Here is an 18,596-nt window from a genome sequence, read left to right as displayed (position 1 = left end):
AACAAATATAATATGAGTAAATATATACATAGAATTATTATTAAAGCAAAATAAACCTTTACCTTTTCTACAGTAGCATTTGTGTTCAGGATTTCTCCATCCATTATCGAAAGCGTCATCTTCGAAAGTGTAAATGTAGCTATCAAGTCCTTTGACGTTTTCGTCCCCGATTTGAACCATGTCTGCTGGCCTGCACATAGACTTTCTAAAAAACTTTTGTTTATCGCCACGTTCTATGAAACTAGCGTATTTGGTTCCGTCTGATGCGCCGTTGACATCGCCGCACTTGCCGTCATTTCCTGGCCAATGCGGCAGGTAACGAGAACCGCGGTAAGTTGCGAGGAGACCAGACATGCGCAGGTCAGTTTCACCAGTATAGACGGTTTCATAATCCCCTTCAAAATCGTACATCTGTAATAAAAATTAAAAATATAAATATGCACCTAAATAATAGTTGTAAAATTGGCGAAAATAAATTTTTTGTCCCTGTTTTATGCGTTTCTTTGGCTCGAATTGCTAAGGAATGTTATCTAAACGTTAATAATAAATGATACATTTTTAAACTTTCTTTATTTCGATAAGTTAAACTGCTAATATTTTCAGGAATATATTTCAACGCCGAACAATATGTACAAAAACATCTCCAGCAATCGAAGCGCTGGACAATTTTTTGGAAATCACGTGGAAAATCCGCTAAGATATTGAAATCTTATGACTTTTCTAGTATAATCCGTAATTAGTAATTTTTGGTATTTAACAGTGTCGGATTAGCGAGGTTCTACTGTATACATACATACATACAAACACACACACACACATATATATATATATATTATAATATATTAAATAGTTCCTTTCTTGTAATTCCACATTATAATTTATTTTATTAAATCATATGCATCAATTATACATTTTGTATATATGTATGTATACATTGTGATAACACTAAAAATAATAAAGGAATAAAAAATATAATAAATTATAAAATATAGTTTATATAATCAAGTATAAAAGCTAATTAAAATATTTATTATGATTGAAACTCACTATGTAATTATATTTAAAAATATTCAATTCATTATCAACATGCTCATTAACTGTATTGCACTAATTTAATTATTGAAATATTTCCAACAAACTTCATGAGAAAAGAGAAAAAAAAACCTTATTTAGCAGAAGCAATAGAAAATTGTTTTTGACTCAAAGATTTTTCATGTGACATAACTTAAACAGAACTAAAATTGCACATAAACCTATCTTTCCAAATCATTCAATAAAATGATTATTATTGTTAAAATTGATTCAATAATGATCAATAAATTTTCTAATTCTGTATTTCGAATTGAATTGAATTTCAAATATTACTAAATCTCCCCAACGAACATACTATTTATTGTTTGTGTACAAGGTTTTTATTGTTGGGGCACATATTACGTAGTATGGTAATACTATTACGTTTTAACTCACGCCACAAATCAACAAGAATCCAAACATTGAACACCCAAAATTTTTTGCATATTTATATAATCAAGTTAGTTTCAGACGGTACCACTCAACTTTTGTCAAAATTCTTATATTTAAGTAAGCAAGTGTTCAAAAAAAGCAAAAAAATAGAAAAATCAAAAAAGGAAAAAAAATTGGTAAGTTATTCACTATTTTAATTTGTTACAATTTTTGCAATGACAATTGATTGAAAACGAATGACATTTTGCCAACGATATTTCTATATCATCAAGCGTCGAACGCATAATAAGGTTTTATATGGTTTTACGGTAACAATTAAGCTTATGCTGAGAGAATCTTAAACATAACTAGGTGCCATTAATTTGATTCAGAATTGATTTCGGCTAAATCAATCGCCATCAACAATGGCCGTCGTCTTCCTAAAGGGTTATTACGAATGTGGAGGAGCTCCACTTTTGGCATTTTGTAGTTGTATTAATATTATTTATACATTTATACATTGATCAACTTTTCCAAAAAAAAATCTTAGAACGTTGATCTATAATTCTATGTTGCTCACTGAATTTATATATCGACTATTGTCTTTTTCCTCAAGTGGGCGTCTATTAGTCACGCGAGGCTTAAGGGGGCGGGATGTTGACAGAAATCACGAAATTTCACATAAAGTGAGAAAGGGACTAGTAAGATATCGCGTGTATTTATTGTGTATTTCAGTTAAAAAAATATTTGTTTAAATAAAAAAAATACTATTTTTTGTAGGTACTAAAATACACGTAATGTTTGGTGGGGGAGCGGGGTACTTTTAAATATCAGCACGTATCAACAAGTACGAGGGGGGGGGGGCTTCAAAAATTCTTGGAAATTAGATTACGTGATCGGTTTACGGACGCCCCCAACCTCATTTGTTTTTGCACAATGCCATACATTTTACATTTAATGAAATGAAAAAAGAATGAATTGCATAATATTGCGAGTTATGTTAGATATTATTTTATTACTTATTTTTCGTTATTTATTCTATGTATCATTTTTAATTGGAATGGCATACTGAACAAGCTATGTTGAATAGATAAAATTTGTATACATCTTTGTATGGTCTTTAAATTTTATTTCACAATTAGATAAATGTAAAAGAGCTTCCCGTGGCCTAGTGGTTAGAGCTATGGAGAAATTTTATTTTAAATAAATGAAAATGACTTTTCGTTGCCTAGTAGTTCGAGCCATCGACTTCGAATCCTAGATACCAGGTTCGACAACCGTCTTGGACAGTCTGATTTCAAGCAGCAGTGACATCGGTTTTCACTTCAAAATACAGATAAAAATATTTTAAAATAACCCTTAGCCGGCATTGCTGATGAGTATGAATACATCAGTAATATAGAAATTGTTATGATAAAAATTCAACACATAGATATAGGTCAACCGTTTGGGGTGCCGTCAATAAAAAGCTATGTAGTTTAAGATGTTAGCAATCAATTTCTTAATTCGCAACATTTAAATCTCAATTTACTCCAATATTTTTTATTATGATCATTATTTTTTTAAAATCAGATTATATTGAATTTTACATTTTTTATTTTTTAATTTATTTTAGAATAGTGGTAAGAACTCACGAGTCCTTTAAGCTGTTGTAACGATTTTTCTTGATTACTTAATTTTTTTTTGGAAGCAACCCAATGGTTAGCTATCTCTTTGATGTTTTTAATTATTACAATTTTTTTGTAGTGATGATTTTAACCTGGGTTTACCAATGCCAGGTAAAGGTTATTTTTTCACTTGAAAACAAATTGCTACTTATATTAAAGTGAGAAACAATGTCACTACTGCTTGATATCAGGCTGTCTAAAGGTGGTATCAAGCCTGGAAACTAGTTGAAAAAACAAAATTCTAACCACAAGGGTAGGTCGTTTGCAGAAAATTAAATAAAAATATATGTTGTAATCGCAATATAAATTCGAAGCATTTTAGTCATAGATATTGATTGTTATAAAATATTTGTAAACTAATGGTGCATGGCATCGTGCCTTAAAGCAAATTGTTTTTAAAACTTTGAAAAAATTAGATTCTTGAAAATTTTTGAAAAAAAATGACTTTTTTGAAGAAAAAATATATTTTGGAATGTTTGTATTTTTATTAAAAGCAATTGTGCTTTCCTTCTATCTTCGAAATGGTTGAACCTGCCTTTGCCAAAAACTAATCAGCACATATCCCCGTCAATACGAATCGATTTGATTTATTTAAATCGGTTGATTCGTGTTCACGAAATCGTCGACGAAAAATTGTAGCCGCACAAACACAAACGCTTACACACACGCACTTACACACTTACACAGCCCTACACACTTATACAGACTTGCACACTTACACAGACTTACACACATACACACATACACATATACATTCATTTTTCCTATGCGAAAATGTTTAGAATACTTTGAAACGTAAAAATATCTAAAAAAAATATTTTTGATTACTATTTACACTACGGGAAGTTAATTAATGGAAATGGTAATATGTTTTTAATTATCCTTACCCTGTCGATCAACCCAAGTTTATCGAATTTGATCCACCCCGGTAGCAAATTATTTCCTAGAGTAACAAGTGGTGTTTTGTAGCCAAACATAAACTCCCGTGCCGTCATTCGCACAAGTGGCTCGGAACCTGTTTGTCGCACTAGAAGATTCACACCCAATCTTGTAAAGTACGATGCATCTACGTTTGACTGCGTTATACTCTGGAAATTATAAATAGGATTAAATTAATATATATTCAAAACATTCAAATATTTCCATTAAACAATTATGAATTCTTAGAATTGTTCAACATTTACATTATTATATTTTCAAATATAAATTTGTTCTAATTTTAAACACGTGCCGAATTTGATCTAAATAAACAAGTTCTTTTATTCAGGAAATGATTGTTTGAAAGCATTGACGTAGATTTGGTATCATTTTAATTTGAATATAAGAAGCTATAAAAATTGTTACGTTTGTAATGCACCGAGCCGTGTTTATGTTCACCGATTGAGGAAACAATGACAAATAAATTGTTGAATTTTAAATGTTTATCTAAATAAATTAACGATAAAAATTTGTTAATGTTAAATTATTTATAAATAACTTCTGATTCTGAGGTAATTTTATGAATACTATTAACAATCACTTTTCATCATGCTGAATGTAATTTATTTGGTATTGTCAAATTTAAATTGCAATAAATATTTCGCAGTAATAATACATAAACGAGTAAATAGAGAAAACGTTTCACTCTATGAAAATATATCAAATATTTTATGACCAGCATCTTTTCAATCGTGTTAGAAAAGCAAAGATTTTCCAGCATGTAGTGAAAGTGCCCTTGTAGTGGTGTAGTGGAAGTCAATTTTAGAGCCTTTAACATATAGGGGCCAATTCTTGCATAAAATAGAAATGGTATAGCAATGCTAAGTAACGAATTATCAAAAAGGTACGTAACCTATAAAACCCACAAATAACGTCTCTTTCCTAACACACACGTGAAGTTAAGTTTTATGTGTGAAACGCCTAATCGCAGAGCAATTTTTTGAGATTCTATTATTTTAGATCTATGTTGAGATTATGGATTGTATACATATAAATAATATATATATTTATATATATATATATATATATATATATATAAACAATTTACTTTATATAATATATAAAATTTAATTCAATTATTTATTAAATTTGATGCTCACTATGTAATTATATTTGTTTTGAATTTTGAAAATTATTCAATAGATTATTAAAATTCTTATGGTTATATTGCACTAATATAATTACCTAAATATTTCCAATAAATTTCATAAATATAATATAGAAAATTGAAATTTGATACAAAGATTAATTGCATAGTGACAGAACTCAATTTATAGAACTGAAATTGCACAAAAATCCAGCTTTCCAAATCGTTCGAGGCTTAAAATAATTATTATTGTTGAAATTGATTCAATAATAAGCATTATTTTTTAATACTATATTTCGAATTGAATTGAATTTCAAATATTACTAAATCCCCCCAACGAACATACTATTTATTGTTTGTGTACAAGGTTTTTATTGTTGGGGCACATATTACGTAGTATGGTAATACTATTACGTGTTAACTCACGCCACAAATCAACAAGAATCCAAACATTGAACACCCAAAATTTTTTGCATTATTATATCAGATCAATAGTTTCAGACGGTACCACTCAACTTTTGTCAAAATTCTTATATTTAAGTAAGCAAGTGTTCAAAAAAAGCAAAAAAATAGAAAAATCAAAAAAGGAAAAAAAATTGGTAAGTTATTCACTATTTTAATTTGTTACAATTTTTGCAATGACAATTGATTGAAAACGAATGACATTTTGCCAACGATATTTCTATATCATCAAGCGTAGAACGCATAATAAGGTTTTATATGGTTTTACGGTAACAATTAAGCTTATGCTGAGAGAATCTTAAACATAACTAGGTGCCATTAATTTGATTCAGAATTGATTTCGGCTAAATCAATCGCCATCAACAATGGCCGTCGTCTCCCTAAAAGGTTATAAATTTGGAGAAGCCCCACTTTTGGCATTTAGTAATTGTATCGATGTCATTTATACATTGATCAACCTATATAAAAAAAATCTTACGAGTTAGATCTCAAATTTCATGTTGTTCGCTAATTTTATATATCAAACAGGAGTGCCGCTGCCATTGTTATTATTATATTGTCTAGGGTTGCTGCTATACGGGAATAACGTGCCGCTCAGTTGCACTACTGAACGGACAGACACAACGATATCTTTTAATAGATATATCTTTTCAAATAGATAATTATAATTTTTTTGTAACATTGTCTACTATTTATGAGAATTATGTAAACTGAATTGCAAAGTTGAAATTATTTGTTTGAAGTATATTTGAACTTTAGTCAAAATTAACATTCAAATCTGAATTATTTTCTATACACAAAAAAATTTTTTTTGGAAAAATATCATAAGTCTTGTAGCAAATGTTGTCCAGGGACGACATCCGTAGCGAAAGGGTTAAAATAGCAATTAAGATTAAAATTAAATTTCATTCCGTAATATTTTATTTGAGCTCGCCTAGCCAGCTTTTTTTTAAATCTTTTTAGTGAAGCAGAGATGAGCAAGAAAAATATTAGTTTATGCTGTAAAATTCAATTTTTGGGTAGTAGGTTGTGCTTCTTTGATGATGATTGATAAAATAGAAATGTTATGATTATGATATGTTACGGGTGTATATTTGAGTCGGTTGCAATGATCTATCAGAAAGCTATGTATTTGCTAGGCGATCAAGCGTTTGACACTTCTTTCTCTATTGCACGAATCCGTGCGGCGAATCTGGTCGCAATGTGCGCAGACTAAATTTTTGCAAGCAAAAGCAAACCACGCGCATGTAGCAAACAGATTCGCCGTGCGCGTTCGTGCAATGGAGCGAGCCGTAAGAGTTAAGACTACAAATTATTCCGAATTTCGTCGCTAGAGGCACTAGTGGTTGTAGCAGAGTGCTAAACTTTTTGTAAAAGGTTTACATACCAGATATTTTTGGTTTATGTACATGCCCATGTATTAGTTTATACCCAGTAATATTTTACTTATATATGTCACGGTAAATGTGCATATTTCGGCGAATGTGTGTTAACTATTTATCATTCACAATTTATCTATTAACTATTAACTATGAACTATTAACTATTTAATTAATAACTATTTAACCATTAACTATTACCTATTTAACTATTCTTAATTCACTATTTACTAATAACTATTCACTATTTGCTATTATCTATTCACTATATACTATTAACTATTCCGTTATCACTATTCACTATATACTATTAACTATTCTGTTATCACTATTCACTATTCACTATTTTACTATTCAAATATTTACTATTAACTATTTACTATTTTACTATTCAGCTATTTACTATTAACTATTCAGTTATCACTATTTACTATTTACTATTAACTATTTACTATTTACTATTGGACTTACTTACTCACCATAGACCTGCCTTTGGGCAGACTACCATTTATTATTATTATTATTATTTACTATTAACTATTTAGTTATCACTATTCACTATTCACTATTTTACTATTCACTATTTTACTATTCAACTATTTACTATTAACTATTAACTATTCACTATTTAACTATCCACAATTCAACTATTTTAATTCACTATTATTACCATTACTATTTACTTTTCACTTAAACTATTAACTATTTACTTATAACTATTTCACTATTCACTATTTACTATTTAACTATTCTAAATTCACCATTTACTAATAACTATTCACTTATTACTATTCACTATTAACTATTCACTATTGAACTACTAACTATATAATTATTCAGTTATCACTATTCACTATTTATTATTTAATAATATTAATTATTCACTGTACATTCTATTACTACTTTACTATTCAACTATTTACTATTAACTATTAACTGATTAACATGCGCCCCACTAGTTTTTAACTTATTTTTATTGATAGTCCATAACCGCTGAACCTGCCTTCCCAAAAATTTTACCAGTTGTTCATTTCGTCAATACAAGTAAAATGTTTTTCGATTTATTAAAATCGGACGCTCTGTTCTTTCAAAAACTCTTTGCTCCATATCTCCTTAACGGCTGGACCTGCCTTTGCCAAAACCTAATCAGCACATCTCCCTATTAATAGGAATCGAATGTTTTTTAAACCATTCAAATCGGTTGATCCGTGCGCCCTTAACGTGGACGAAAAAATGCGGACATACAAAACACACACACACATCCATTTTTTCTGAGGTATGCCAAAATGTTCAGAAACCTTCAAAACGTCGAGAAATGCAAAAATTTTCATTTTTGATTTTCGGCCCAATACTATAACTACCCTACGGGAAGTTAAAAGGCCATTTGGCGGTCAAAATTGTTCATTGAACATATGTACATCAAATTATCAGATATTTTATAGAGATTTAAATAATGTGTACACATTTTGTGTATTTTTTTGGGGTTCCGCACCAAGATTTTTAATTTCAAAATTCACGCATATGGTTCAAACAAATGTCCTCGACATTTCCAACAGTATGGAATAACCGATCTTGTGTGATTGAGAAAATATTCGGTTCGTACTCGATCGTGAGGAGTTTTTGCATAATTTTGCCGTTTCGGAAGAATGGAGCGCGAATGGAGGGTGTAAAAATGGTCATGATCATCTCAAACATTTTGCTTGAGTGGACGGTGTGCAAAAAATGCATTTACAGAAAATATGTGAAAATTTTCAAAAAAAATTCCAAATTTTCAGAAAAAAATTCCAAATTTTCAAAAAAAATCAAATTTTCGAATTTTTTCATAATTTTCAAAAAAAGCTCGATTTTGAAAAATTTCAAAAACGTCTAATTTAAAAAAAAACGATTTCTTACAAAAATTCGAGATGATTTCGAATTTTTTTTAAAAAAATTCGAATATTTTCAAAAATTTCCAAATTTAGAAAAAACGTTTTTTTTTAAATTCCAAAAAATTTCAAACTTCTAAAAAAAATTCAAAATTTTGAAAAAAAAATCTAAATTATCAAAAAATTTCTAAATTATCAGAAAAAGCAAATTTAAAAAAATGGACTTTCTTGTAAACGTGCATATAAGTTGTTTATAAAATACGCTCGATGCCCACTTACAATTTTACATTATGTATTTATAATAAATAATCTATTTGAACTTATTCAGAACAATTATTGATTATTTTCATTCCTCAAGCGTTTAATTACGGTACGGGAAGTTCTAGCAATTTGCCTTAAGGCACGATGCCATGCACCCCACTAGTTTTTATTTATTGTTTCAACAGCAATCAAAACCACTTACAATTTCATTGTTTTATAAACTGTTAGTTTAACTAAACACAATGCTGGATGCTTGAATAATATTAATAATTTTGGTCTCTTTTATAAATGGACTTAAGATTAGCGATTCTCCCGTCTGAAGATAATCCGTGTGCCAGTGACCTATTCGCCGTGTGCATCTTCGATGCATTTTAAGTGTGATGAATTCGTTACGAAATGTTTATTGTATCAGGTGTGTTCGTATACCTGTAATATTTCACTCGTATCGAAATGTCAATTTAAAATGTTTCGCTTCGGGATCATCACAAGCCAGGGGACCTTTTTAATGCAAAGTTTATAGTCTAAATGTTTCGCAAGAAGTCATGTGCACTGAAAGTTTTCGGTAATGATTTCACCCGTATGAGTGAGATTTTGCTAAATGATTTAATTATTAACACACTGCTTTTATCTTTTTGGTAAATAAAATTGGAATCGAAAAGTCTAAAATTTAATAAACCTGATGGTTGATTTTTGTGCTAGAAAAATGGTCAATTTTCTTATCTGTTATTATACACTGGAAAATTCTGCCACAACTTTTCACAATCACAATTAATTAAAATTTATAACATTTTTTTTTATAAAAAACATCGGTCCAATCTAACCATATTATTAACAATATAATATGAATCACACTAATGAGTGACTGGCATTTGCGTAAGAAAGTGTTGCTTATTGCTCATGTTATATAATTTTATTTCTTCATTATTTAATACTTTTATAATTAATCGCACTTCAAACATCAATTTCACTAGTTGCAGTAAATATTTTGTAATATTTCATGATCAATAAAGGTTGGCAATAAGTCACGCGAATGCTCTTTTTACGAGTGTACGTTATTTAGACTATGTTCTATCCAGTTAATTGATTAAGCATATTAAATTATTATATTTCAATTAAAATATTGCATTCGATATCTGTTTTCTTATGTGAAATTGTGAAGTCAACTACAACTTGAGAAATACACTATATTATGTATAGCTCATATGATTTTAATATACCAAATAAAGAATTGTCTACCGGGTACTTTAATTAATGTTAGGTGGACGTTTCAAAATGAATTCCACTATGAAGTACCTACTACGTAAATAATTTTATCATAAATTTTATTGCAAGTACTATCTAACCGTGTACATATGTTTCCTATAAAATGTTTTTGCGATTTCTTTCGAGTTTGTTGATTCGAGTGTCTTAAGTAACTATTCAATAATAAATAATCAATCAAGTAAAATGTCAACACAAGAATGACAGCTATCAATACGGCATTGGCCAATACAGTGGTTACTGTTGATAAGCTATTATAGACTACTTTAACAGATATTGTAAATTGAAATAAATATACGACTTCCCGTGGCCATACATCAATTTGCAAATCGCAATTTAATTCGCTAATCTATATGCAATAGGCGAATCTTTGCAACTATTAGCATAGTTCATCTAATCTTCAAACAATAGTGAAAGTGAAATTTTCATCAATTCAATAATGTCTATATACACAATGCCAAACAATTTGTTCGAATTTAATGCAATCTAGTCTATTCTTTCGAAACGATTTGTCGGTGTATAGAAAAAAGACATAGTCAATTTGATCAGAAAATTGAAGATTTTTATATACTTTTGTATTTGTCACAGTTTTGAACCAGATAATTTATTCTGACCCATAAACCTGAAATTTATTTGTATTGAATCCTACAATTTATAAATTTATCCAACCGTTCATATTTTTTAAACATATTGAATTCGAAAAGAATAAAGATTTTTTAAACATATTGAATTCGAAAAGAATAAAGATTTAAATCTTTCAAAGCTTTCTTCAGTTATATTATGGTTTTGAATGAATTTTTGTGTAATATTTTTTGCAAAATATTTAAGCTTGCTAAGATCGTTAGCCTATTTTACATAGTTAAATCGTAAAGCATCCTGCGTGCCACCATCATTTGTGAATATAATCATGTCACATTTTTTTGGTATTGGTTTTGGGATACAATTATAAATTGCCTGGACAGAAAGTGTGTTTATAATCTACACACATTTATACATACATACATACATACATACATACATACATACATACATACATGCATGTTCATATGTTTTAGGCGCAAAGATATTTTTGGACATCAATACATAAACCTGCGATTATAATGAAATATTAACCACTTATAAGAGAGCATACAAATCTGTCAAATTTAAATTATTATGATTTGTTTAAAATATTTCAGGCGGGGTTCATAATATTTCAGGCAAAATTAAAATTTATTTTTAAGAGTTTTCGTGGTGCAGTTAGTACAAAGTTTCAAACAGGTTCAAATGTAAAGTTTTACTGCCTGATTTGGAGCAGTTTTGAGTTGTGATATTTAATTGCACCGAAAATAGTTCAAAAAAATGTTTCCAAATGAAAATACAGTAGAACTCCAATTATCCGAACTCCAATTATCCGAACTCCAATTATCCGAACTCCAATTATCCGAACTCCAATTATCCGAACTCCAATTATCCGAACTCCAATTATCCGAACTCCAATTATCCGAACTCCAATTATCCGAACTCCGACTATCCGAATCGCCGATTATCCGAATCACTTTCAGAAAAAAAATTGTCCAAAAAAAGTCTAAGTGCGCTATTATTCTTCCACCAGCAAAGCCAGTGTAGGCACATTGTTTGTTTTGATTTGACGGAGATGTTTACAAAACAATGATTTTTATTTCTATTTTCAACATTGCTACAATAAGTTCTAATATATCATTCTTATTAGAAATCGATGACTTTTGGATTACTTTTTAATATAGAAATGTATTGGACAATAGTTAGGATAATAATTGAGTTGTATTCTGAAAAGCCATGTCCAAGTATTAGCACAACAGCTAACTGGAACTTAGTTCTGACTGTTGTTCAAAAACAACCAAAAAGTTTTCGAAAATGTTTTCAACCATCGCTCATTCGGAATCGTAAAAGTTAATGACTTTTTGACAGTGGGAATGGGCAACGCACCGATCATTTTCAGATTGCATAAAATGCACCGAGTCGACGGTGATATTAAGATGTTTCAAGGTCTCCTCAAGATCGAGATGCCACTAAACTCGTATTTGATATCGGTCAGCGAACGCAGATGCTACAACTTGTTTAGGTCATTTGTTATGTCTAGCCCGTAGAAGGCAACCACCTATTTCCACATGGAAAGTAAAAGTACAACAAATATTTCTACTTATTCAATGGAGAATCGCTTATTCATTATGCCATGATTACAACTAACAAAGTTACGAGGCCGATTTTTTTTCAAATATTTGCACCTATATCAATCCAGTGATTAGGCGTCCGGGATGAAGGAGCCAGAAATGACCAGAAAAAACTTTAATATAAAATAAATCAAACTCCAAAGAATGTTTTGCAAAATAATTGTCTTTTTTTAAAAACACTTGAAAGTAATCACAAAAATTATTAAACAATTTTGTTATTCATAGCACTATTTAAAAGGGTGTGGCTACTTAACCAGCTTGAAGTGTATTGACTTGTCATGCTTATTAATCTTCGATCATTGGCTATTTAGATTACAATTAGATTACAAAATAATTAAATTACATTGAGAATAAATTCCAAATTTTAAGATATTTAGAAAATTTTGGGGCTATGCTGGTATAAATTGGACAGTTTAAAGCATTTTGGCATTTTACCTTAATATAAAGTTTACATTAGATCTAACGACACAAAACTGTGCGCACAGTTCAATGAGAGCGCCACAATTAACTGGTCAAGAGTGATATTGATGGTCAAAATTGATTGGTCAAAATCTTTATTTTTATTGTATCTGTGCCAAAATATCTCAGCTTTCATTTACCCGCCAAAATTCTTTCACAGTTTGGGAGCACCAGAGTTTATATTGACAGGTTAGGATCAAACAGATTTGTAACTGTAAACAGGACATATTCGAAACACAATTGGAAGAATTGCCTGCACATATTTTATGATTTATGGGTTGATCTCTGAATTTGTTTTTTAAAATACTGGGTAATTCAATATGGGATAAGGCAATAAATCTTAAAATAATGGATATATCACAATTGTTAATTTGTGTTAATTCACTATTAATTGTTTCGATGTATGATTTATATTAATTAATCAAAATAATAAACATTTACAATCTTTGAAGAGTTAAATTGATTAAATGCTGCCTATATTTCAAAACTAACACTTTACGATGGATTGTCTTCAATAAAGTAAAAAGCAGTAAATCAAGAAGGTTTTGAAGTGGATACACAGATTTTATATTCAATTTTATTAATTTATTATGCATGAATTTACTGTCTTACAAAATATGCTATAAAATAATATTGATGCACAAGGAAATTCAGCATATTCTTCAGATAACTATTTAAATTTACAAGGTGATCACGACGCTTTAGTAGATTTTTGATTCATCGAGGCGTGTGAATATTGCGTATTATATAAATACAAAATAGTTGATAGCCTCTGCCATAAATTAACATGTTTACAGGAAATTTAAAAGTTTAATATTACCTTTCATTATTGTTTAGAAACGTTTAGTGCTTAACTTTTTTTGATTGAGCGTTGTTCAATTTTTGTGTCACCTCGTAACCTTTGAATTCGTGGGAATTACTAGAAAATGTTTTCGATTTAAATTTGAATACGATACTAGCATTTTTGTTGTCCAACATCATAATAATGGATTTTTTTTTGTATTTTATGTATACAAACCGAGGTTCGACTATAGTCTTCTAATATTTGTAGCATTTAATTCGTTTTTGTGATCGCTAATATATAGTATTTTTAATTACTTTTCTTAAGGTCTCCCGTAGGGCAAGTTATAGTAATCGCAAAAAAATGTATATGTCTTTACGTTTCAGAGGTTTTTGAACATTTTTGCATACCCAAGAAAAAATTGATGTATGTGTGTGTGTGTGCGGATACAATTTTTCGTCGACAATTTCGGGAACACTAATCAACCGATATGAATAATTAAAAAAAACATTCGATTTGTATTGATAAGGAGACGTGCTGATTAGTTTTTCGCAAAGGCAGGTCTAGCCGTTCCGAAGATACGGGGAAAAAAGCTTCAAAAACGGTAACTCAGTTTTTAAGAGAACGGAGCGTCCGATTTTAATAATTCAAAAAAAGTTTATTGGACTCATGCACATCAAATTATCAGATATTTTATAGAAATTTACATAATGTGTACACATTTTGTGTAATTTTTTTTTGGGTTCCGTACCAAGATTTTTAATTACGGTACAGGTTTGCATACCCAAGAAAAAATTGATGTATTGTGTGTGTGTGTGCGGATACAATTTTTCGTCGACAATTTCGGGAACACTAATCAACCGATATGAATAATTAAAAAAAAACATTCGATTTGTATTGATAAGGAGACGTGCTGATTAGTTTTTGGAGAAGGCAGGTCTAGCCGTTCCGAAATTACGGGGAAAAAAGCTTCAAAATCGGTAACTCAGTTTTTAAGAGAACGGAGCGTCCGATTTTAATAATTCAAAAAAAGACTCATGCACATCAAATTATCAGATATTTTATAGAAATTTACATAATGTGTACACATTTTGTGTAATTTTTTTTTGGGTTCCGTACCAAGATTTTTAATTACGGTACAGGAAGTTCAGCAATTTGCCTTAAAGCAGAATTCCATGCACACCACTAGTTTGTTCTTTATTCATGTACAATTTTTGAAGTAACTGTTTTTTTAAAAAGGAGAAATTTCTAATAATTTCTACAATTACCAAATTTCTGACGGTAGGCGTAAGGGAATGCCCCTATGTTTTCATATCTGTATCAAATTGGAATTACTCAACAGGAGTTGTGTCGTCTACAAAATTCTCAAACCCATTTTGTAACATTCCATAATATTCTTATAACATAATGAATAAATGATCCGTCGATCAGATACCGGCAAAGATCTCGACGAGTAACATTGATTCCTTCGGATTTTCTTATGGTAGTTCGAATACCCGTCGCGTTCACTTCCTTTTTTTCTCATGGATCAACCTGGTACTTTTCCACTCGTGAAAGAAGTCTGTGGTTTCCAGCACTTAATAACGAGTTTTACCTACCAGATTTGATTTTATACCCCAGTTCAGTACACCCAGCATTTACACACAAATATGCATTTACACACATATGTAAAAGAATCGACGAAGCTGGATATTTCGTAACAAACAAACGGACTTGTCCAAGGGCGTACGTTGCCTTTTGAGCAGATTTAATTATTAGAATTGATTGATAGGAAGGTGTGCATTCTTCGTTAAGGGAATTTTCCATTTCATGTTGCTGAGTCTTAGTTTATGCAAAGAATAATACTTTTGGCAATTAACTGCCTTTTTTATTACGATTCCTCTGTACGAGTAAATACTATGTTGATTGAATCCTTGAATTAAATCCGTGATGAGCACATAGTGTATATAATTTAACAAGGACAGTAGCAAATCTTCGATACGTTTTATTATGATCACTTTCAATTTGAAATAATATTTATTACACATTTTAATAAGATTTTATAAATTTAAATTTTAAAATTAACTTAAAATTATTTTAAATTTCGTCGTAGGGCCGTAATATTTTAGTATGATCTAGAAGACTATGGTATGCACCGTCAAAAAAATAATAATAAAAAATCGACGAAAAAAATTTTTAACGCCGTATTACAAGAAAACGGCCCGGCCGATCTCTACCAAAAACTAATCAGCACGATTCCCAACCAATATCATTCGAACGGCTTTTGAATTTTCGAAAATCGATTCAGAATTGCGGGCTGAAACGTAGACGAATTTTTTTTTCACTTTTTTGCGATTTATAAAGAAACGGCTTGGCCGATCGTCGCACAAAACTGACAAACAATAGTCCTCATCGAGGTACATCAAATGGATTCTAAATTTTTGAAATCGGTCCAGCCGTTTTTGAGAAAACGTCGATTTACGGCAAAAAATCTGTTCACATTTATATTATACATAAATAAACTATGACTGCTCCTAAGGAGGTATAGATGGCGATAGCATTCCGAAAAGTTTTTGTAATTAGATGTTTAATTACAAATTCATCATTAATTTTCAACTCATATAAAAGTGTTTTATTTATGATTGACATATATATTACTCAGAATGCAATAATTTTTTCATCATAATGTATACTTTTTTAAACGTAATGTAACAATTAAAAGATGGATGTTCGATTATAAGATGGATTCTTATTTAATTTATGTATAATATATTTAATTATATGACAGAATTTAGTAAGTGGTCTTACAGTTAGGTCTCTAGAAAATAAATAAAATGCTAAATTTATGCATAAACAGTTACAATTTGTTGCGAATCGAAGTTTAAAGTCTCAGCATTCGTTCACTAATAATTTAGAGTAAAATTGTTAAATATGTATAGTATTAGTTATTTTAACCAAAAATAATATTAAAATGAAAATGAAGATATACAAAAATGACAAGGATAAAATGAGATAATTCCTCCCAATTCGAAGTTTTTTTTATAAGAAACAGTAAGGAAACTACGTTTGGATCTAATAATAATTTATAAATTTCAAGGCGAGCGTTGATAACAAAATTATTTTGAAGTTTTTTATTCTAGGTGATCATGTAAAAATAAAGATACATATAAAAACTTAGATATAATGTAATTTAAATTAAAAAAAAATCTTAGATATAATGTAATTTAAATTAAAAAAAAGCGCACTGTATTTTCGGTTTTGAACAGTTTATTATTTTGTCATGACATTAGAAATCTAAATTCAGTAATTTCACCATTTTATATTTGTATGCAATTAATTTTTTGCAACAATTTTTAAAAATTGGGGTTATTTTTGTAGCGGATACGTATAGACTACATAAAATTGCCTTATTTTAATATTTAATTAAAAATACTTAATAATAGCATAATGTTACATTGAACAGGACTTTTTTAATAGTGTGCCTAAATATAATTATACATCTAGTTTTTTATACTTCTCAATTTTGATTGATCGTTTTTCTGTGAGCGTTCAAAGACCACGGAAATATAAAGATTTTGTTTTGATGATTCATAAGTAGTATAAAAAGTGAGTTTGTCCAGAGGAAAATATATTTAATAGATACGCCGCCTTATATTTTTATTCCAGCTCAGAAAACTTTCCGTAATTCATTTGGAATATGAACATATCATTGAATTAAATTCCTTAATTATCGCAAAAGAACATTAATTGCTAGTATTCTGTACTATGAGTTGCATTTCGAACATTTAACATAGAGAAATAATTGTACCGGACGAATTTTACTATTAACATGTAACGATAATTAAAACAGGGTTATTAAATACAGATTATGAAACATTGTAATGATTTTCATAAAGCAACTTATGTCAATCGTAATTGATTTTTAACTATGTCATTTAAAGTGGTTGAAATTCAACAATAACCATTATCAATACCAAATCCACGAAGATACAAAATTGTAAATGTGTTGAATATTTTTATTTATCATATCCAGTTTTATAAAATCTTAATATTTTGAGATGTTAATAAACATTCGATTATTTTTTTAAATGTCATTTGGATAATAAATATTTGCAGGTATGACATATTTGTGAGAATACCTCTTTTTATAAGTTCTATATGTTGTTATCTGAGATTACGTCAATCTCTAAATTAATCAATATGAACAAAATGGATGCATATAAATACTTTGAATGAATTCAGACTAGTCTAGACTATCAAAACTAGTTTTTTTGTAAATTATGCTGTTATTAATAATTATGCATATCATAAATTTAACGATTGAATGCATTTTAATTAATAAAGGAACCGAATTATCTGATCAAAAATTGCTGAAATATATATCTATGGAAGGGTGGTCCATATTAAATACCAGAATTGTAGACATAATAAATTCCATGAAATATTATGTTTTATACTTGGTTTATTTTATGTATGATTAGTATTGACAACACTATGTGTAATCAAATTGATCATTTATAAAATATAGTTGGTATTTACTTATTTACAATTAAAAAGAAAAGGTTTCAAGAATTATAATTTTGGCAATGAGACAAAGGGAGAAACAAAAGCGAGATCAGATCTGACACTTGAATTATTTTGTTTCCTCCGTGTTGTCACTATATGAGCCTATCTGTCCAGTAGAAATGCGATGCGTGTTGACAGGCCGCTACATATCTCAGAAATATATTTAAGCGTTTGCAAGAATTGTAACAATCGTCAAAGAAACTGTTATAATTAAACT

At 29.4% G+C, this 18,596-nt stretch overlaps 2 protein-coding genes across 2 annotated transcripts in view; one reads left to right on the top strand and one right to left on the bottom strand.

Moving 5' to 3' along the window:
* The window catches only part of LOC113375130 (scavenger receptor class B member 1-like), a 64,020-nt gene that overhangs the window by 1,653 nt on the left and 43,771 nt on the right, over positions 1 to 18,596 (bottom strand). Inside the window, exons 5-6 of the mRNA XM_026615078.1 lie at positions 3,998 to 4,198; positions 63 to 411 (exon numbers count right to left, since the gene is read on the bottom strand). Of these exons, the coding sequence (XP_026470863.1) occupies positions 63 to 411; positions 3,998 to 4,198 (550 nt within the window). The remainder of the gene's footprint in view (positions 1 to 62; positions 412 to 3,997; positions 4,199 to 18,596) is intronic.
* The window catches only part of LOC113378847, a 138,774-nt gene continuing 125,835 nt past the window's right edge, over positions 5,658 to 18,596 (top strand). The window contains exon 1 of the mRNA XM_026619465.1: positions 5,658 to 5,774. The gene's annotated coding sequence lies outside the window, so the exon portion shown is untranslated. The remainder of the gene's footprint in view (positions 5,775 to 18,596) is intronic.

The sequence above is a fragment of the Ctenocephalides felis genome, unplaced genomic scaffold (genome assembly GCF_003426905.1).
Source record: "Ctenocephalides felis isolate EL2017-DRISC unplaced genomic scaffold, ASM342690v1 CF-g0.4_SCAFFOLD_01886, whole genome shotgun sequence".
Classification (NCBI taxonomy): domain Eukaryota; kingdom Metazoa; phylum Arthropoda; class Insecta; order Siphonaptera; family Pulicidae; genus Ctenocephalides; species Ctenocephalides felis.
The sequence above is the reverse complement of the archived record's forward strand: the minus strand, read 5'-3'. Positions and strand labels throughout refer to the sequence as shown.